The sequence below is a fragment of the Apodemus sylvaticus genome, chromosome 11 (genome assembly GCF_947179515.1).
Source record: "Apodemus sylvaticus chromosome 11, mApoSyl1.1, whole genome shotgun sequence".
Lineage (NCBI taxonomy): Eukaryota > Metazoa > Chordata > Mammalia > Rodentia > Muridae > Apodemus > Apodemus sylvaticus.
This window is the reverse complement of record NC_067482.1, coordinates 98,703,124-98,725,570: the sequence shown is the minus strand read 5'-3', so window position 1 is coordinate 98,725,570 and position 22,447 is coordinate 98,703,124. Positions and strand designations below refer to the sequence as shown.

The following is a 22,447-nucleotide window of genomic DNA, read 5'->3' as shown; positions in this document are numbered from 1 at the left end:
TCAGAGCTATACAGAGAAACCCTGTCTTGAAAAACAAAAACAAAAACAAAAAAGTGGTAGTGTAGCTATGTGGTGGCTTTCAGACCCAGGGCAGATGGCTGAAGGCTTTAAGGCCCCAGAAAGCCCAGACACAGAGCTTAGACCACAGGGAACTGGCCCAGCAACCATTTCATTCAGAAATAAGGCAGTACATGTATTAATAGGAAAACCTTCCTAGATTCACTGACTTTGAGAATGTGTCAACACTTAATACTTATTACCTACAGAATTAGCAGGTACATAACAGGATGGGCTAGTTCAAAGCAACTGAGAGACAAGTTTGTCTGCCTTAGGAGACAAATGGCTGTGTATGAAGCAAGGCTGCTCCATCCAACACTGGTTTGTTTCATATGCTGTCAAACTCAAGGAAGTAACCGTTAAAGCTCATCTTCCTAGAGCCCTCAGATATGAACCACCGATCAGAGGTTACAAGTCACCTAGCTGAGAAACATGGCTGACCGTTATCAATCAGGGATTCTGAGCAAGCTTCTAGCACCCACCACTACCACACACATAGGAGCCAGTCAGCATCCAGGTCCAGATGACTGCACTCATATTAATTTTTTAGTGAACACACTGGATATACAACCTAGTTTTGTTTATATGTCTGGTATTTGGTTTTTTTGTTTGTCTTTTGAGACAGGGTTTGTATATCTCTGGTTGTCCTGGAACTCACTATATAGGCCACACTGGCCTCAAACTCACAGACATCCACCTGCCTCTGCCTCGAAGAGCACTGGGATTAAAGATATACACCACAAACGCCCAGCCTGTTTTTGTCTTTTGTTTTGATGAGGTTTGTGTTGCTGTTAAGACAGGGTCCCACTGTATAGTTCTGGCAGTCCTGGAACCCACAGAGATCAGACTGACTCCGCCCCCTGAGTGTTGGGGTGGAGGGTGTGTGCCACCATGCCTGGCCTGTTTTTTGGTTTGTTCTTTGAGACAGGAGACTCCAGACTGGCCTCAAACTCACTATTTAGCAAGGATGACCTTAACCTTCTAGATCTCCTGCTTTCGCTTTCCAAGTACCAGGATTCTAGGCTGCACCACTGAGAATCAATCCCAGGCACAACTGGCTCCACGTTTTCAGTTAGGGGACAATATTTCCCTCTTCAGGTGGAAAATTAAAAACCATTACCTTTTTTTGAGACAGGGTTTCTCTGTGTAGCCCTGGCTGTCCTGGAACTCACTCTGTAGACCAGGCTGGCCTCGAACCCAGAAATCCGCCTGCCTCTGCCTCCCGAGAGCTGGGATTACAGGAGTGCGCCACCACCGCCCGGCAACCATTACCTTTCATAGCAATGCCACAAAGTCTTTTTCCTAAAAATTTGGAAAACCTTAGTCTTCTAGGTCACTTTTCTCCATTCAGAAAATAATGCATGGCAGCTAGGGAAACAGCTGAGCCACAGAAGTGCTTCCTGCAGCAGCACGAGGACCCTAGCGCGCAGGCGCAGAAGCATGAGGACCCTAGAGTGCAGGTGCAGCAGCCACGTTAGCACCAGGAGCCCGAGCTGGAGAGATGGCTTTGTGGTAAGAGCACTTGCTGCTCTTGAGCAGGACCTGAGTTTAGTTCCTAGCACCCACATACGTAGCTCACAAACACCCAGAACTCCAGCTCCGAAAGACTCACTGCTCCTAAGCCTGGACGCAGCATTCGCGTACACTTCCCCCCACGCGCGCGCGCACACACACTTTTGAACAGGGAAGGGTGACAACATGCAACTGTAACCCTGGTACTTGGTGGGTGCGTGAACATGAGCAAAGCCCTGGAGCTCACTGGCTAGCCTGGCTGGCCCCCTTGGTAAGCTCCAGGTTCAGCTCCGCCTTGTCTCATAAAGTGAGGTGGAAAGCGACCGAGGAAGACATCTAGATGTGCTGGCCATTGTGTCGACTTGACACAAGCTAGAGTCATCACAGAGGAAGAAGCCTTAGTTGAGAAAACGTCTCTCTGAGAGCTGGCTGTAAGGCATTTTCTCAGTTAGTGATCAATGGGGGAGGGCCCAGCCTATTGTGGGTGGTGCCATCCCTGGGCTGGTGGTCCTGGGTTCTAAACGAAAGCAGGGTCAACAAGCCACGGGAAGCAAGCGCAGCAACCTCCATGGTCTCTGTATCAGCTCCTGCCCCACGGTCCAGCCCCACTTGATCGTGTCCTGCTTTCTTCTGATGGTGGCCTATGGCCCGGATAAACGCCTTCCTCCCCACACATGCTTCTTGGTCACGGTGCTTACATCAAGAAACCCACCAAGACAACAGCCATCACTGACCACTGGCCTCCACACGCGCGCGCGCACACACACACACACACACACACACAGAAGGAAGCAATGTATATAAACCTTTACAAGGTGGGGTACAGAAGAGATGGCTCAGCAGTTAGGAATATGCACTGCTCTTGCGGAGGACCTGAGCCCAGTTCTCAGCACCCACAGGATGCACCTCACAGCCCACTAACTGCAGCTCCAGGAGATCCGGTACCACTTAACACTCAGTTGTAAGTGCCAGTGCATAAGAGTGAAAATAATAAAGTAAATAATAAAAGGGAGCTTACTCATATGACAGACAATAAATCAGGAGAGAGATGTGGTCTAAAGTGTTTGTTCCTAACCAGTCAGCGGGATAAACGGGAGGATGCCACTGCACTGCTAGAGTTCCACTGGACTTCAGAGCGTGTTCCCAGGTGCTTCTCAGAGAGAAAGGCAGGGCCTAGCTGACCCATGAGAGGCCCCCCTCCAAAGACTGACATCGCCTATTGCCTACAGTTTATTTTTACAATTGAAGTCTTAGACCTTTCCTTATCTATTCCTACTACGTAAAATCACAGACTTGAAGCGGCCTTTGACGTCCAGGCCTGCTGAGACAGGAAAACATAAGCTTTCCCAGAAACCTGGGACAGGAAAACATAAGCTTTCCCAGAAACTCATCCCACAAACCTGGCTCATTAATACCTAGGAAATTAGACACAATGCACTCCATAAAACCTCTGTAAAATGGTTGCTCTTGATCTATTTTCTCCAATCCTGAACTTCCTCCCAATGTCCTCTGTTAAGGGTTAAGGGGCTAAGTACTCCTGAGCAAGCACTGGCCGTGAGAGGGGGAACTTCTTCATGTTCCCCCAAAGGAGCTTCCCACGTTTACTGCATTTGTCTAAAGCAATCTTGGTTGTTTTGAGTTTCCCAGGAGAAAGCAGTCACTGAGAAAGGACAGCTATCCTTGGCTATCTGCACTAAAACCTAGCGTGGGCTGGAAAGCCCTTTGAACATTAATAGTGGCTGTTCTGGGGAAGCCTGGAGCCAAGGAGCCCAGGCTGGCATGACTACCAAATAGAGACGTCTTTCTGCAGCTTCGCAGTCTTTCTGAGTAACAAGGTTTAAACGCCACCGTCTTAGCACTTACTCTCTGCTTTGAACACTGTCAGCAGATGATCTGAGATTAATTCTTCTACCGAAGTTTCCATTTTCCTTTCTCCATCAATTATCCAAGGAGTTTGTGGTAGATTTCTGGAGTATTTATTATACCTGCCTGCCAAAGAAATATCAGGTAGTTGGATAGAATGCTGTGATTAATGTATAAGGATAAAATGGGAAGTAACAACATTTACTAAGTTTCCTATTCTGGATGCTAGGATGTAAAAGGAGGTCAAGACCTTAACTAAGAAACAGTCTAATTTGGGAAGCCATCACATAAACATGTTTAAAGTAACAACAGAATAGCCAGCTTAGAAACAGAGAGACAGTGTATCAATGACTGAAATAATTTACTAATGTGACTCACAGACTGAAAGAGTTACATGATACTGTGAAACACTATGATCATAAAAAGACTTGCCTTTCCAGATAACTGGCAATCATTAAAATATCATGGTCACTGTTGATGATGTATTACAGAGAATTAATTTTGTGAAAATTTTAAGCATTTCTAAAAAAACAAAAACTCCCCAAATTGTGACTCACTGCCTTACAAATAAAGCTACAAAGAAAAAAAAGAAAAGAAAAAAAAGCAGCAACCAGAGGCAATCAAAAATAAAAAAACAATTTCATTTAAGCTTTTATTAAACAGCAACTATAACTTTTGAAAACAAAGCAAAAACCTAGTTGTTATATACCAATTAGGAAAGTCAATAAAATTTCTTTTTCTCTGGATAAAGCCAGGTGTTTAGTCATAGGGAGGATAGTAAAGTTAGGGTTGTTTTCAGTGTTACTAGCTGCCCTCTGCCTCCCCGGGTTTCCCTTGCTCAGTTTCAGGCCTCTCTATATCATGAGAGCAGAATGGAAGGGCAGACCGTGGACATGTTCAGGAAGGAGGTTCACAGGGCGCGTCCATTCCAGATGAAGTACTTACCAGCGACAAAAACAGCACCATGAGTGCATTCAACTTCAAGAACAGTGCATACAGTCTTTGGTGAGTTTGGAGGACAAGGAAATTGCCTGAAAAACACAATAAATTTTATGGACACTAGTATTTAAGACACAAGTCACAAAACTGAGCTGCTTTAGCCTGGGCTGAGAAACTCTGAACTCAAGGACAAAACCTTTCCCTACCTTAAGAGTTTTGGAGCAAAAAGGGTTCTTTACTACTTTTCAAATTTTACCGTCTTGTCTTTATTTACTTTGATTTTATGTACATGGCTATTTTGCCTGCATGTGTGTCTGTATACCACATGTATAGAAGGCCTATGGGGGCCAGAAATGGTCGCTGGTTCCTAGAAATTGAACCCAGGTCCTCTGAGAGAACAGTAAGTATGCTTAGTCTCGGAGCCATCTTCCAGTTCCCACGTCTGTTTCTAGAGGGGGCCTCACCAGGTTGGTCTGGAACGCACTGTGTTGCACAGTATGGCCATATCGACCAGGCCTCCTGAGAACTAGATTACAGGCATAAGCTATGATATCAGTACTGAGAACCACTTCCTTTTAAGATTTATTTTTACTATTTTATGTGTATAATTCTTTCACCTGAATGTACATCTGTGTACCTACCCCATGTGTGCCTGGTGCCTGAGGAGGCAGTGAACTCCCATGTGGGTGCTGAGATTCAAACCCACGCTCTTTGCAACAACAAGTGCTCTTAACTACTGAGACAACACTCCAGCCCTTAGAGTCACTTCTAACACGCAGCAGTGGCGCTAAGCAATCTGGGGCTGTTATGTTGTCGGACACAGTCAGGGGATCCTACCTTCCCCAGTGGTAATTTCTAACAGGCTGCAGATTTCTGGGGAAACCCACATGTACACCACAGAAGCCCCTTGGGGCTCTGTAACCCTTCTGTTCTGTCTGGGCACCTGCTGCCGCTGAATAAACCTTCACTGCTTGGGTAAAGCTGGTCTGCGGCAGTAAGTGCTCCCACTTGTGGGGGGTCTGCCCTTCCTGTGGTGAGTCCTCCTCCACTTTCCCTCCTTCTTCCTTCTCATTTCAACTGTGAGTCTAGCAGTCACGCCACAGAGTCTGGAAAAAAGGGACAAGCTGGGGTGCTATTCTCTTAGCTGGCTGACGGACATCAATCTGAGAAGAAGTAACAATGTATCCTCTGTCCATCATTTAGAAATTGCCAAAGCACCAACTAGAGGCTACTTATTAATAATTAAATTCTGATTTAGTCTCAAACTGGGGGCTTAGAACTTTTCTATGATTTCCCACAGTACCTTAACAATAAAATCATTTAGAAACCTAGAACTGGTGTTTATATAAAGTATCTTTTTAGTTTTAATTTTCTGTGTATGAATGTATATTTTGCCTGCGTGTATGTCCGTGCATCATATATATCTGGCCTAGTGAGCTAGGAGGCCAGAAGAGAGCATCAGATTCCCTGGAGCGCGCTATAGTTGTGAGCTGTCATGTGGGTGCTGGGACTGGACCGAGCCCATCTCTCCAGCCTCTAGATAAAATGCCTTTATTTTTATATTTAATGAGAGTATCCCACTGTGAGACACATTCTTTATTTCATAAATAGTAAGAAGCCCCATCTAATTTTTGCTTGATATTTATTCAAAAATCTTCTAGAAGGAAAGCTACAGTAATTCATTTTTTCAAAGCACTGATAATTAAAATATAGTTTATTGCATTTCTACAATGTTAAAAATTTGTATTTTTGAAAAGGGCATTGATGTCAAAAGAAGCAGCTGAGATGGCTAAGATTCCAAGTGTGGACGAGACGCAGAGCAGAGCTGCAGCCAGGCCCCCTGCGTCTCCAGCCTGCTTCTGTCCCAGTGCCCAGTGCGCTCACTCCCCTGCCTCTTCCTCTCTCTTTAGAGGTTGCCACACTACAAAGTATCAGATTTGGGAATGGAACAGGAATAGCACTAGGCTAGTAAATTACTAAATTGAAAACTTAGGCAGCGCAAGTCCTGCTTTGTAAATCAATGTCCTCTCAAAATCACGAGTTTGGTTTTGTCCCAGGGATTAGGCCTGGCTCCACTGTGCAGGTAAGTCCTGTACTTGGGCCACAGTGTGGCTCCTCTTCTGTACGACATGGAAGTCATGCGCCTCACATGTAACTTGATGAACAGTTACTAAGTGCTGTGCATGTCGGTGCTGTGCGACAGGGCATGAGAAGGCCTGAGATGCGCACGGCCTGAGGGAAGCCAGGCTGGCGTCCCCATTGCTCCTGAATGTGTATAGTGCTCCTCATTTCTATACTTACGTGAGGAAGTCTTCTTCCTTTATCTTAGTCAAAGCTTTCGAAACTGCCATTCTGGTGAATACTGACTATATAGGGTGAAATGAAAAAGACATCAGCTAAACAAGAGCTGAAACACAACTGACTAGAGGAATTATATCATCCTACAGATTGAAAATCAAGAATACTTGAGCGTCCTAAGAAAGCAAGTCCAACTTCAGTGCCCCTACTGTTAGCTGCACCTGGAGGCTTCTCCAGGCTTCTTCTCCAGTCCACGTCCTTAACAAAAGCGGCCAGGGCCGACCAAGGCTTCAGGAGGAGAGACCTGCTCACTGTCTCCTTTTTGTACAGTGCTATGAGCCAAGATCTCCAATGTTCTGTCAGGGTATTTTCCGAAGCAGTGGCAAAGTAACAAAGGTAGGATCATTGCTGAAGCCAGCCCACTGCTGTGTGACAAGCCTGCTGTGGCCGAAGCCGGCAGAACTGCCTTGTGGGAAGAATGTGGGAGAGCGAGGAACCCTGAGTGAGAGCAGCTCTTGAAGGATCTAGGCAGAGCCTAGTGGGCCATTCTCGCCGAAGCTGGCAAGCTAAGAACTCTGATGAGAACTCAGACGTACAGGCCTGATTCCTGTGGTGTCAGGGGGAACACAGCTTCTATGAGGTGGGACAACTATTAAAGAGATAAAGAGGAATCTCCTGCCCGGCACTGGGACAACAGGAAAGGTGTCTAAACCGTACACCCCGAAGGTTCCATCTTGTGAAGAGTCAAATTCATTTGAAGGAAGTAAGCCTGAGTCAGAGGGGCTCTTGGCTCCCTGGAGGTAAATGCTAATGGAGGTGTTTCCTGGGGTCAGCACGCAGAAGATACAACTGTGGGCTAAAGGAGCTACACCCCGAGCTGGGAGCAGAACTTGGCAGCACACCCATAGAGCACTATTTTTTAGGTACAGAAGATGCAAGATTTGGTGGGTTATGGAGCCCTGCTGTGTGGCTCAGAGAAGAGCTGAGGCAGGGGAATGTGTGGCATGATTGGAGTTCTGCAAAAAGGCCTTAGCTTCAAGTTCCAGGCCAAGCAGGTTTATACAGAGAGTTCTAGGTGACCCTGTCTAGGGCTGTCTCAAAAAATCCAGAAGAAAATAAATAAATTCATAAGGTAAAAATACATTGACCAAATGGAAATATTTAAAGCCCAGACTTGGGTATCTTGCCACATACCCAATGCATACTCACTTTATTGGTAATATAACAAGTAAAAATACTTACCTGTTTGTTTTTGGCTGGTTTGAAACAATCTGGGCAAACTTCACCTCTGAAATAAAATTCAAGTTAAGTTAAAAATTTAGCCAAATGGTGATGCATGCCTTTAATCAAGCATTTGGGAGGTAGAGGCAATTGTATGTATATAAGTTTGGGGCCAGCCTAGTCTACATAGTGAGCCCAGGACAGCCATAGCTACATAGTGAGACACTATCTCAAAAAGAAGAAAAAAAGGAGGTGAAAGAGGAAGAGGAAAGAAAGAAAGAAAGAAAGAAAGAAAGAAAGAAAGAAAGAAAGAAAGAAAGAAAGAAAGAAGGAAGGAAGGAAGAAGGGATGAAGAAAGAAGGAGGTGAAAGAAGAGGTGGAGGAGGAAGAAGAAGAAGAACACTTAATGAAATTATAAGTGGACATAATTAAATACATCTTATATACCTATAGTTATATATTTGTGAGTTGTATTGGTTTCTCTGAGGAATCTCTACAAAGGGGCACATTTTAAAGCTAAGACGTGACAAGTTCTAAAATATTCACAAGAAAGAAAAACAATACTATCTCCATGAAAAAGAAAAACACTAACAATTTCACCTAATTGACCCTTGCTTTGTTATGGGGTAACTTACAGGAAACGGCAATCCCCAGCTGTTTCGGGGTGAGCAAAGACAACACTCACTTCGAACAGGCTCTGCAAATGACAAAGACAGGGTTGGTCAGTCGGTTGGTTGGTTGGTTTTTTGTTTTTCCGAGATAGGGTTTCTCTGTATAGCCCTGGCTGACCTGGAACTCAGGCTGTAGACCAGGCTGGCCTCGAACTCAGAACTCCGCCTGCCTCTGCCTCTCAAGCGCTGGGATTAAAGGTGTGCGCCACCACTGCCTGGCACAAAGACAGTTTTTAAATGAGCAAAAGGAAACTAACAGCTACCAACTTATGAATGGAAATATAAATCAACTCCAAAGGTTGGCTCAGAAAAGCTACAAGGAACCTAAAATCCTCAAACCCTCACACCTGCTCGCTTGCTTTAGAAGGGAGGCACTTCTTCTAAACCCAGTAACCGTGAGACTACCAAAACTGCTAAAAAGAAGGCTGTTGGTTTGTCATCTTTTGAGATTGTAACATAATTCCAACATTTCTGTCTTCCCTTCCTTCCACCCAAACCTGCCCAATACTCCTCCTCCCAAATAAAATTTTAAGTCAAATCAACTTGTTGACACAAGTTGGACAAATACATACATTAGAAAGAAGATGAATACGAAGTCAGGAGCTGGAAGGAAATAGCTACAAATCGAAGAGCACTTCCAGGCTCCTACTAAACAATTACTAGCAGGACAAAAATATTTTGTTCAAATCTTTAAAGTCTGGATGAAGCCTCTCTCTCTCTCTCTCTCCCTCCCTCTCTCCCTCCCTCCCTCTCTCCCTCTGTGTGTGTGTGTGTGTGTGTCTGTCTATACCTGTGTATATGTGTGTCTCTATGTGTGTGTGCACGTCTCTGTGTCTGTGTGTGTGCGTGCATATGGACATGTGTATGTGAAGGCTAGAGGCTAACCTTATCTTCTGAGATGGGGACCTTGCACTGGAACTGTCCCTCACCAGTTAGACCAGGTTAGTCAGCACACTCTGGAGATCCAACTCTGCTGGGCTTTTATGCAGTATTGGAAATTCTCACTCTGGTCCAAAAGTTTGTGTAGCAAACACCAACTGAGTCATCTCCCCAGAGTTCTAGCTTATTCTTAACATATTCAAATTTGATTTTTAAAAAAAAGTGTTTTTAATTTTTGGTTTTTCAAAAGTGATATTTCCCCATTATAAAATAATCAAATACAAGACGGCTTTCCAATACCATCCCACCAAGATAAAACCATAAACTGTGGTTTCTTCTTCACTAGCCACTTCTATTAGATGTTTTGGAAAGCTGTCTTATTAATCTTACTTCATGGATAACTTTCAGTTATAAGGACTATGAGATATTAAGTTATAGAAAATTCTCATGATATTTAAAAAAATTGCTGCAGCAAGACTTTTTGTACACAAATAATTTCATGCTATATACATCTTACCTCTGCAGAGACTATTCAAAATGTGATCCTGAAGCACAAGCTACAGATGCCCTGGCCCAGTGTCTTTGTACTGAGTTCTCCTGACACTGGGCTCTGCAGTCTTACCAATCCTAGACTCTAGGACCACACTATCAAATGGCTTCTGGTTTGTTCTGCATCCTAATCTACATTATAAAAGTAAACAAAACAAGTATTTTCTATTAAAGAACCGGCTGGAACCTACTCACACATTATTAGGTCTTTTGTTCTCCCACTTTCTGTTCTTTGACTCAGTATGTAAATTTTAAAATTATCTGCTTCAAAACTGGAATTTGAGGTAAGAACTGTTTATTAATGAATTCTCTAATTTCCAAAGTCCTTTCATTACTTTGTCCCCTCTCAGACCATCTGTGAGGTAGTTTTACTCTATTCTTTCAGTATTCTGTTTACAGAGCCGACCCTGCTGGCTGCAGCACTTGAGGGGGTGGGGGGAAGGGTCAGAAGTTCTCAGTTACATGGTAAGTTCAGAGTCCCGCCTGAGTTACAAGACCCTGTCTCAAACAGCAAAAGAAATTAAAGGGATTATTTTTACAATGATATAGAGCATCTCATTTAGAATAGTTTTCAAACACCTGGTTAGCTTTAGAAAGATGGTGTTGTGACTTTACTTGAGTGGGGATATATCTAATACCTGGGGAATCCCTTCCATGCAAAAACGAGCAGTGACCCTGGGCTAGGGAAGCCTACAGTCTCCTGAGCTGGGCACTTGCCCTGCTTTATACAGGGTGAACCTGGTGAGCTCTGCCAGGACGGAGGCCAGACTATCTCTAGAACTGGAACAGTGGCCAGGTGTCCCAGATTCAAAGGCCTAGAAACAGAGACTTGAAGTAACTCAGGTATTATGAGATGAACCCATTTTGCTGTAGTTGAAAAGCTAATGTAGATATATTTGAAAGCAAGTTGAGCACAGATAAACCAAAATCAAATAGTCTGGAATTAATTCAATACTTGCTTAGATGTTTTTTTTTTTAAATCCTGTGCATGTACAACATGTGTGCACATGCTTGTGCGTGTGTATGTGTGCATGAGAGTATTGTGTGTGTGTGTGCACGCGTGCGTGCGTGCGTGCGTGAGTGAGTATGTGTGTGTGTGTATGGTGCGTGAGTGTGTGCGCGCGTATGGACTGCCCTCAGGTCGCAAGGCTTCACGCCCAGCACCTTTCCCGACTGAGCCATCTTCCTGGCTCCTGGCTCAGCTTTAATAGACTGCTCTGCATCAGTAAGTCAGCCCTTCCAGCTGGACCACAGATACACGCCAGGGAAAGGGTCAGTTCTAGACTCTTAAGGTCAATGAGTTCCGGGATTTGTTATCTTCCTAAGTGTCCTGGATTACAAAGAGAAAAAACAAGTAAGAGGCCTTAATATAAATTTAGAGAGTTATAAATGAACATTTAAAACCTTTAGAGACTGTCACAGAGTTACATAAGCTGCTAGCTAACCAGGTACCCAGCATTCATGAGGTGAAGCACTGACCCAGAGGTCACTAGTGCCACTGGCCATTGTCCGATACCTTTCCATCCGTGGGAACTCCCAGCTCCTCTGAGAACAGGGGGTGAGCTATCCACTTGTAGGCTTCTTTCAGCTGAACTACATCATTTCTTCCCAGGGACAGACTCTGCTTTCTGAATAACATAAGAATTAATTCGCTTACATGAAAAACTTCATTGTTCATGTTAAGAAGGAAAATAAATGCAACTGTTTTAAAATAATGTGTGCCTACTATGTGTCAGGGACTGTTTTATATAGTAGATAGAAAATGAAATAAACCCAAGAAAAATTCCTCACCTCATCGGCCTGTATTTTAGAGACAGCAAAGAACTGGCATTTTTAGTGGCATGTGAACCTATTTTTGAAGATTCAATGAAAAAAAAGCACACTAATTTTATTTTCCTGAGTTGGAATTCCAAGATTTATACATTCCAGAAAGGTCAAATAAGGTGAATGCTTACTGCTTGGAATTATAAAACTAATACAAATGTTATCTCCATGCTACAAACATTTGTATCTTCCCCCTTGCTGACAGTGGGGCTTATTTGTGGGAATCAAAGTAAAAGCTGCATTTTCCCCAATCCCCACTGCCTTGAGAAACATTAAATTCTCAAGTATCAACATTCTGAAATGTTCACCAGTATGAGTTAAATAAAGATCTCACATTCCCTTAAAAATCTATTCATGAACCAAAACATCAGTGTGGATAAATGCCCATTATGAGAGCTAGCTTTAGCATACAACCTACAATTGTTAATAAAAAGGAATTGAGGAAGTAAATAGAGTACAGAATTACTAAAACCAATCTACTACCTCAAGTTATTATTACTGAACTAACAAGCTTATATCATTCAAGTAATAGAAATAACAAACACTGTGATGGCCAGTCGCAGGATTTCTGGTAACAACAGAAAGGGCAGAGTCCAATTATGAGTAATCTCTTTTGTTTTTTGTTGTTGTTGTTGTTGTTGTGAGATATGTTTCTTTATATAGCCCTGGCTGTCCTGGTAGACCAGACCTTGAACTCCCAGGAGTCACGAATACTACTGTCTAATCTTCACTGATAAGAGTTATTACCTAAAACAGTAACCCTTACAATTGGCAAGACCAGCAGAAACTACTCACTGCAGACCAGAAACAGTCAGTTAAGTATTAGTTACAAAGAACTGATCTGAGATTGTGTGGGTGCTAGGAATCAAACAGGATCCTCTGGAAGAGTAGCAAGTGTTCTCAACTGTGGTGCCATCTCTCCAGCCCCAAGAAAATATACTTTAAAGGATAAAAAGTAGAAACAGAAAAATAAGGTATTTTAAAATTATTTATAAACCTGAGAATCTAAAGAGCTACAACAAAAGCTAATCCTCTTAAAATGTTCTCTATACACTTAAAAAATTATTATACCTAAATTTTAGGGCTTTGAAACTTAGAAATTTAAAACCTCATTAAGCCCTCAATCTTTGATAAAAATGTGGCTATTTCTCCTTTAAAAAGGAAAGATTCAGAGATAAAATGCAAAACAAACAACAACAACAAAAAAAACCAGGTTAATTATTCTTTTTCTATAAACCTCAAAACCATAGATAAGCTTCTAATATAGAAGAAAGCTTTGTTTTCTTCTGAGTTTTTCTCACTGAAGTATATAGGAACTTCCAATAATCACACAGCTCCTCTTTAAGTCACAGAATATTAAGTTAAAAAAAAAAACTCTGAAGAATTAATAGGTTATTTTTAAATGCAGCTGGCAACCAAATCCTGCTTTGAACATGTACGATTCTGTTTCCATAACTTGACATGTGTGGTTTTCTTCACTATAGAAATGGTTCATTTAACTACATAGTACCACCCTGAGAAAGGTATACATTATATATTGTATTTAACACCATATTACATTCCTTACATCTAAAGATCTAAATTCCAAAGCCTATTTGTCTTCTGAGAGATTGCCAATAGGTGTTATCTATAAACTCACAGTTGCTCTGATTTAAGCAGAATTTTACTTTTCATGGTTTATCATCTAGTTTTATTTATAACTTAGCTTCAAGTACAAATCTAAAATTTACTACCTTAAGATGGCCTCCCAAACTACATTCAAAAAGTGCCTAATGCTTGCAACTATGTATCTACAGTCACATTAACTGAGGCGGTTTGTCCTTGCTGTGTAAGGAAGCAAGTTGGTCATGGCACATAAAGAAAGTATCTCCTGTGCCAATGTCTCTATAGCTAGAGTCCACTCTAACCCAAAGTGTAGTAAAGGTACTCTAAGAACTAGCTAGCTAGTGTTTAAATGAGGGTAAAAACTCCCTACTTAAAGTACTTACCCCATTTCCTGTTTTACCAGCAACCACGCAGCATGCTGTAGGCAAGTTAGTCACACCCAGAAAGAAAAAAGGGAAAGTGTTCAGTAAGAATGCAGCTCCAACATCCTTAGCAAAGGGCTTAAACAAGTCGCTAATTAAGCTTCCTCTATTAGATGAGGAGCCAGTATTTACTGCAGTGACCTCAGGCTCCGTTCAAATAAAAACATGTAAGATTTCACTCTGCAGAACTGACACACTGTGGTCTAGGAATTGAAAGTAGCAAGGCTTCATGGTATACAGCAACAAACCTAACACTTGGTAGAGTCAGGAACATCATAAGTTCAAGGCTAGCCCTGGCTATCTAGCAAGTTTGAGGCCAACCTGAGCGACATAAGACCCCATCTCAAAAACCAACAGCCCAAAGTGTTTGAGCACATACACTACTTCTAAAACACAGAACTGAAGACTCTGGTTTTAATTGTTTTTATAACTCTATCTGGCTTATGATATACTTATATGGTCAGGAGTTAATGTAGTACTTCTGCCTGCAACTCTCTGAAATACAAAACAAAAACCAAGACAAATTTACCCAAACGAAAGAATAGATATACAATAAAACATATAATAAAATAATCATAGTAAAATGGTAATAATTATAGAATCTAATGTGGGTTGACATGTCTTTCAACTTTTTTCATGTATTTAAAAATTCTACAGTGTTAGGGAAAACTTCTTCTTGGAAAAAATAATTAAAACTTGTAAAATTTTGGAGGCTAGAGAGGCAGCTCAGAGACTATAACCACTGGCTGCTCTTCCAGAGGACCTGAGTATGGTTCCCAGCATCCACACAGGTGCTCAACGTCCTTCACTCTTCTCTGGCCCCATGGGTGCCACACATGGGTGCCAGGTGTGCACACACATACAGGCAGGTTACTACTCAGTAAGCACGCACTTACCACACATCAGTTGTTACAGGTGTGCTGAGTGCTGAGCTCTAACTAGACCACCAAGGAGAGGGTGCGGTTGTTACAACACAAATCAGGTGTCTCCAATGGCTGCAGGATGCAATCCACTCCTTTGCACCCCCATACTGCTATGGTAATTTCAGAGTCTCCCTCACTGGTCAATATGCGCTATAGAAACCTTGCTGGGCACAATCTCATACTCCTTTCTCTGCACATTTGTTGTTTTGAGACAGGTTCTCATTGTGTAGTCCTAGCTGGCCTGGAACTCACCATGTAGACTATGCTAGCCTTGAACTCAAGAGTTCTGCCTGCACTGCCTCCAAAGTGTTGGGACTAGATGTGTGTGACGCCACGCCTGGCTCCTCTGTACTTTATTTATTTATTTATTTGGTTTTTCGAGACAGGGTTTCTCTGTGTAGCCCTGGCTATCCTGGAACTCACTCTGTAGACCAGGCTGGCCTCGATCTCAGAAATCCACCTGCCTCTGCCTTCCAGAGTGCTGGGATTACAGGCGTGTGCCACCACACCCGGCTCCCTCTGTACTTTTTAGTGACCTTTCTGTCTCTTCTTTTGAGTTCCTTCCTCATTAAGACATCAGTGTATGAAATATCTTACCACATCATGATCATAAAGTGGCGGAAGACTGGAGGCTGCTGAGGGAAACCAGAGAACCAGGTGCAGCACAAAATTAAGTGGAAAGCCTTTAGCACTTTGCTAACAAGGTTTCCCTTCCTAATCCTCTGCCGGCTCCCTGCTCAAGCAAGCTGCGGGCTGGACAAAACTAAGCACACAGCAGTAGATAAAAGGCTGAATCCACAGGAAGTAGTACTGCTCAATTATTCAATTTTTTACCACATGTTATGCCCCAGACCTGTTTCTGCCTACGAAAAAGAAGCATATCTCTCCTTTTCAGGTCACCAAGAAAATTTTAATAAATTCTTTAGACAGCTGGGGGCAAAAAACCCATTCTCTAGAGTAATCAATAAATTCTTCTGCCCCAACAGATTCAAATGGCATTAAAGTTAACAAGTTTAATTAAGTTTGATACCAGAGGCAATATGTCAACTCCCAAAAGTTCAGGAGCCCCAAAGTTTAATCCTAGATGTACCTAACACTAGCTGAGCCGTCATTCAGCTAGGCAGATCCCAGGGCAGTTGACCTGCTGCTTGCTGAGGTGCTGTGCTCACTGGGGACACAGCCTGGAGGCGAAGCACTCCTCTACCCGGAGGAGAGAGGGAGCTGGGGACTAGCACCCATCTCTCGCTGAGCCCTCTGACCAGATGCAGCGTGACCAGCCGCCTGCTGTGCCTGCTCCCATATTTTCCTGGCCATGAACCTCTGGGAACTCTGAGCCAAAATAACCCTCCCATGCCCTTGTCTAAGACTAGTAATTAAGACAAACAAAACTGGAAAAGTCAGAATCTTTTGAGTGTCAAAGCAGGACATGAACCCAAAGACTAAAACCAGAACCTAGGAATGGCCAAGTTCCTACGCATCCAGCACCTCACAGCAGTGTACAGAAGCAGCCCTTGGTCCTCGAGTCTGCACAGCTCACCAGCATCAGATGGCATCGCTACCTTCCTTCTGTGCTGGCGTAGGAAGACAGTGGAGAAGCACTTGTGCTGACATTCATCACACATGGGGAGATTTAGCACAACAAAGTCCTGAGTTTCAGGGTCGGAGGGAGTGGAAGGGAAGGTCTGGCTTGGAAATAATCAAGATACACCGTGTACATGTATGAAATTTCAAAGAATACATGAAAAATATTATTTAAAAAGGTAGCCATGTATCCAAGAAATACGAAGAGAGAATGACCAGCCCACTCTTCATTCCTTATTTCCTACCTGGTCCCTACAGACATCTAGGTTTGTAACCAAGACGTAAGGGAAGGAACAAAGGCTTGCACAGAGGCAGGCGCTTGCAAAGTGACTCTGTCTTTGGCTCTGCATATCTTGGCCCTAAGGTAAAAGGGCTCAACATTTTGTCATTTGTGGGGGTACCTCCTGTATAGTAAGATCTTACTGACATGCAGAGCGACAGACAAGTCTCTGTCTACGAGCAAACCCAAAAAATAAAAGGAAAAGGCAGTGAAATGCCAAGGGGGCGGCAAAGGGTGAGGGTGGGGTAATAACATCGTTTGGTTGTATCTGAGGACAGGGGACCCCTGTCATACATGCTGAGTTTTGAGGAACTGGTTCCGAGAACCGCCTGGGTAACCAATGGAGAACGTATACTCCAAAGAGAGAAAACACTATGGTGCAAAGCCAGAGGGTGCAGGAAGGCTCTGGGAGCTCTAACAATGCTGAGCCTGGGTGGCGAGGGAGGCAAAGGAAGAGACAGGAACTTAGTTCACAGGTCCACTGTCCCCACACATAGGGACACAGTAAGATTCCACACTAAGGTAAACTCAAAAGCATTTCATGTAATGGAGCGGGATGAGCATATCTGTCCCCAGAAACACCCACTGTGATTGAAGGGTGAAGGAAGACATGAACTCAGCAAACCAAAGATACCAGGTAATAAACCAGTGATTCAAGGCAGGAATGATGTGCTATAGCCCAGCGGCTGAAGATGAAGCAGAGGTGACTCTGAGGAGTGAGGAAAGGGGCTGGGAAGGTGGTTCAGCAGCTAGGAGCACTAGAGGACCCATGTTCAATTCCCAACACCCACAGTTTACAACCCTCTGTAACTCCAGCTCCTGGGGTCCAACGTCCTCTTCTGGCTGGTTGTGGGCACTGCATGCACACAGTGCACATACATACACATATGCAAAACACACACATTCACAAAAAAAATGTTAAAGAGGTAAGAAAGGAACAGATTAGCAGGACTTCCACACCAGCAGGCATTTGGAAGTTTCTAAACACTAGCACTGTCACTGAAGCCCTGAAGCCCACGTGTCTCTTCAGTTTATTTACAACAAAGGTGGCCCACGTGTGGACTTCTCTCAGTAGGGAATGCTGACAGTTATGTGGGCAGCTAGGGGCATCAAAACACCTTTTTCTCATAGCTAATGTCGCAACACACACAGATGACACACAGACACACACACACACACACACAGAGAGAGAGAGAGAGAGAGAGAGAAAGAGAGAGAGAAAGAGAGAGAGAGAGAGAGAGAGACAGAAATCCTGCCTGTTGTTTTTCTCTCAGGGACTGAGAAAAAGAAAATGCAACAAGACACTAAGACTCCTTTACTCTAGGTTCCCCGCTATGCTACAATAAAACTGGAGAGTGTTAAAAGGCTTTGCTCAGGAGAGATCAGCAGACGGGATAAATCTGCAGGCCCATTATGTTACAGGTCTATTCACCAGGTCCTAGAATGGCTGTGAGTTTTAAGACTTTCCAGGGTGCCTTCCAAAACTGTTGCTTTCTTAGCTCTAAGAAATTTATTTAACCGGGAACTAAGAAAATCCATGAGGGGGGTGAAGAAAAGGTAGGGATGTGATTCGAACAGGCAGAATGCCTGTGAGGAAAACTACTCATGACCTACAACTTAGCAACTGAATCCAGGGAATTCTGGAGTTAAAAACATTAGTTTTTACTAATCTGTTTACTAACCATCTGTTGCCAATGGGTATAGCTGGGATTTGCAAATATATTTTCCTTTGAGCTTAGTATTGGAATACCTACCCTTACAAAACTCAGTGACTAAACCTTTGTCCTAGAGACTTCCGAGCCCCTGCCTCAGGCACAGCACTGTCCCAAGAATTCACTCGACCAACCTAAGACAAGACAAGCAGCAACTTCTTTGGAAAAGTTCCTAACTCTTCAATCCCAGAGTTAGAGGATCCCATGCCTTCCTCCAGGCTATCATCAAAAGACATGGACAAGAACCCCACCAACAGACATGCTGACAGCAATGCAAGGAGAGTTCTCATGGGGCCTCAAGTCTAGACATAGAGCTACAGGTTCCTAAGAAATGCTGAGGGCAGGAGGAAGAACCTCCCATGTGGCTATGTCATCCCAAGTGGCCCACCCTAATCATACAAGTCACATGGGTAACAAAAGTTAGACAGAAAGAGGCCAGAGGCTGAGAGTCCGAGAGAAGCAAGGGAGGAGGTATATGGGAAGCATGTTAGCATTAAGAAGAGAAAGTGATAGAATTAATTTCAAATGAACACTAGCTCATCTAGAGCACCTGAGCAAACAGGACCAAACCAGCTCCAAGGAAGCAAAGCAAGTGGCCAGGAGGACTTTGTGCTGCAGCTCAGCTCAAGACATCCACGGACACAGGATACAGGAGTACAGACAGAGATGACTGCATTTGCAATACAGAAGATGAAAACATGAGCTTGCAAAAAAGGTAAGTTGTTACACTGTTCTGGCTAGTTTTATGTCAACTTGACACAAGCAAGAGTCATATGAAAGGAGGGAACCTCAGTTGAGAAAATGTCTCATAAGATCCAGCTGTAGCACAATCTTTAATAGTACCACAACCTTTAATTCCAGCACTTGGGAGGCAGAGGCAGGTGGATTTCTGTGAGTTCTGGCCAGTCTGATCTACGGAGCGAGTTCGAGGACAGCCAGGGCTACACAGAGAAACCATCAATTAATTAATTAATTAATTAATTAATTAATTATATCTAGTTGTAGTATATTTCCTTAATTAGTGATTGATGAGGGACGACACAGCCCATTATGTGTGGATCGACCCCTGGGCTGCTGGTCCTGGGTTCTATAAGAAAGCAGGCTGAGCAAGCCATGGAAAGCAAGCCAGTAAGCAGCACCCTCCACAGCCTCTGCATCAGCTCCTGTGTCCAGGTTCCTGCCCTTTTTGGGTTCCTGTCCTGAGTCCCTTCCATGATGGACAGCGGATTCAGAAGCATAAGCCTAACAAACCCTTTCTTCCTCAACTTGCTTTTGGTCATGGTCAGACACACATCTAGACTAGGGCTCTCCAAAAGTTTGATTAAATGATCTGTCACATTCTGGAAAGTTTCTGAGGATCCCAAATACATTGCTTATGCTAGCTGTGCCTGCCATTGCTTATCAGATCATAAAGTGAAAGCACAGATTTTAAACATGTCTAATTCATTTAAGTCACTAACAACACAACCCATTGCCTATCAACATAACGCCCTGCAAAAATGTACATCTCAAACAAAATGATTTAGAAAGGAAAAATTTAACTGTATACTTAAGATAGTTACCTCAACTAGCAGCATTATAGGACTGAGATATCACAAGATAAACAACACATGTGAGTACTGGAGCATGTGTGAGCATGTGTGCACACAAACATAAATATAATTTCTTAATAAGAAAATAAGAAAATGTTAGAGGAAAATATAGATCCCACTAAACTTTCAACTAAGATTTAAAACATATACATTGACAAATACCTAAGATTAAATATTACATAACTGAGAGACATAAGAAATATAAAAATTATAGAAAAATTTTCTCCAAACCAAAGTTTTATATATAAAAACTATAAATTCACACTTGTTGAGTTGACCATAAACAAAAGTAAATGAATAGTAGGCTGGCAGAAATAGGACAGGCAAAACCTAACCGCCACAGGCTCGCCACAGGCAGCTCTTACTGCTCAATTGTAAAAAATCAGAAGCAAAGATTAAAATGTGGGTAAAGAAACCCAACTAGTTCCCAGTGCTTGGCAGGGAGTCAGGAGAGTCAGGAGTTCAAGGCCAAGGCCCAGGACTCGGTAGCTGTGGAAGGGTAGCCTAGATTGCATGAGACCCTGTCAAAAAGCAAAACTGGCTCAGCACTTAAGAGCAAATGAGTGTTCTTGGAGAAGTTCAACTCACAGAGACCGCATAGTAGGTCACAACCCTTAGAAACTCTACTCCTAGGGAACCCAACCCCCTTTCCTAACCCCCTCAGGTACAGGCACACATTTGTTACACAAACACACGTGTAGGCAAAACACTCACATAAGATACTAAAACAAATAAAAATTTTAAAATAAAAATCAGAAAATGGAGAGATCTCCCATGCTCATGGATTGACAGAATTAATATAGTAAAAATGGCCATCCTACCAAAGGCTATCTATATATTTAACGCAATCCCCATCAAAATCTCAACACAATTCTTCAAAGACATGGAAAGAGCAATTCTCAAATTCATCTAGAAAGGCAAAAAACCCAGAATAGTGAAAATAATTCTTAACCATCAAAGAACAGCTGGGAGAATCACCATCTCTGACCTCAAGCTTTACTACAGAGCAATAGTGATAAAAACTGCACAGTATTGGTACAAAAACAAACATGTTGATCAATGGAATAGAAATTAAGACCCAGAAATAAAACCACAAACTTATGGACACTTGATCTTTGACAAAGACACCAAAAAATATACAATGGAAAAAGAAAGCATCTTCAATAAATGGTGCTGGTCCAACTGGCTGTCTGTATGTAGAAAAATGAAAATAGACCCATATATGTCACGTTACACAAAGCTCAAGTCCAAGTAGATCAAGGACCTCAACATAAAACCAGATACATTGAATCTAATAGAAGAGAAAGTGGGAAAGAGCCTTGAACTACTTGGCACAGGAGGAAATTTCCTAAACAGAACTCCAATGGCTCATGCTCTAAGATAAAGAAATGATAAATGAGACCTCACGAAACTGGAAAGCTTCTATAAGGCAAAGGACAGGGTCAACTCACAGACAAATTGGCAACTCACAGATTGGGAAAAAATCTTCACTAACCCTACATCCGATAGAGGGCTAATATCCAAAATATATAAATAAGTCAAGAAGCTAACCACCAAAAACAAACAAACAAACAAACAATGCAATAAAAAAATGGGGTATAAAACTGAACCAAGAATTCACAACAGTAGAATCTTGAATGGCTGAGAAGCACCTAAAAGAAATGTTCAAAGTCCTTAGTGATCAGAGAAATGCAAATCAAAATGACCCTGAGATTCTACCTTACACCAATCAGAATGGCTAAGATCAAAACCTCAGGTGACAACACATGTTGGCAAGGATGTGGAGAAAGAGGAACACTCCTTCATTGCTGGTGGGATTGCAGACTGGTACAACCACTCAGGAAATCAATCTGGAGGTTCCTCAGAAAATTGGAAACAGATATACCTGAAGACCCAGCTATACCACTCTTGGGAATATATCCAAAAGATACCCCATTATGCTACAGAGACACATGTTCCACTATGTTCATAGCGGCCTTATTTATGATAGTCAGAAGCTGGAAACATCCCAGATGTCCCACGAAAGAAGAATAGATATGGAAAATGTGGTTCATTTACACAATAGAATACTACTCGGCTATTAAAAACATCCTGAGTTTTGCAAGCAAATGGATGGAACTAGAAAATATTATCCGGAGTGAGGTAACTCCAATCCAAAAGGATATGCATGGTATGTACTCACTAATAAGTGGATATTAGCCAAACAAAAACAAAAAACAAAAAAAAGTACATAATACCCAAGATACAGTCCACAGAGCTCACTCAATTCAGTCAACAAGCTGAAGGGCCCAAGTGAGGATGCCTCAGTCCCACTTGGGAGGGAGAAGAAAGCAGTCACAAGTGGGGAGAGGGAGGGACCTGGGAGGGAAATGGACTGTGGGAAGGAGGGGGACCCTAATCTGGTATTGGGTGAGGGAAAAGGACTGAAGCCCTGAGGGCCAGAAGAAAGAATGGAAACAGGCAACCTCGGGAGGCAGGAAGTTGGAGGGACCCTCCAGAATGCACCAGAGTCTAGGAGG

The 22,447-nt window shown here is 42.9% G+C and overlaps 1 protein-coding gene across 3 annotated transcripts in view; it reads right to left on the bottom strand.

Moving 5' to 3' along the window:
• Pus10 (pseudouridine synthase 10) overlaps positions 1 to 22,447 on the bottom strand; it is a 65,763-nt gene that overhangs the window by 18,689 nt on the left and 24,627 nt on the right. For all 3 annotated transcript variants that reach the window (XM_052198296.1, XM_052198298.1, XM_052198297.1), the window contains exons 5-11: positions 13,802 to 13,836; positions 11,506 to 11,617; positions 8,526 to 8,587; positions 7,912 to 7,957; positions 6,673 to 6,737; positions 4,378 to 4,463; positions 3,433 to 3,558 (exon numbers count right to left, since the gene is read on the bottom strand). In XM_052198296.1, the coding sequence (XP_052054256.1) occupies positions 3,433 to 3,558; positions 4,378 to 4,463; positions 6,673 to 6,737; positions 7,912 to 7,957; positions 8,526 to 8,587; positions 11,506 to 11,617; positions 13,802 to 13,836 (532 nt within the window). The remainder of the gene's footprint in view (positions 1 to 3,432; positions 3,559 to 4,377; positions 4,464 to 6,672; positions 6,738 to 7,911; positions 7,958 to 8,525; positions 8,588 to 11,505; positions 11,618 to 13,801; positions 13,837 to 22,447) is intronic.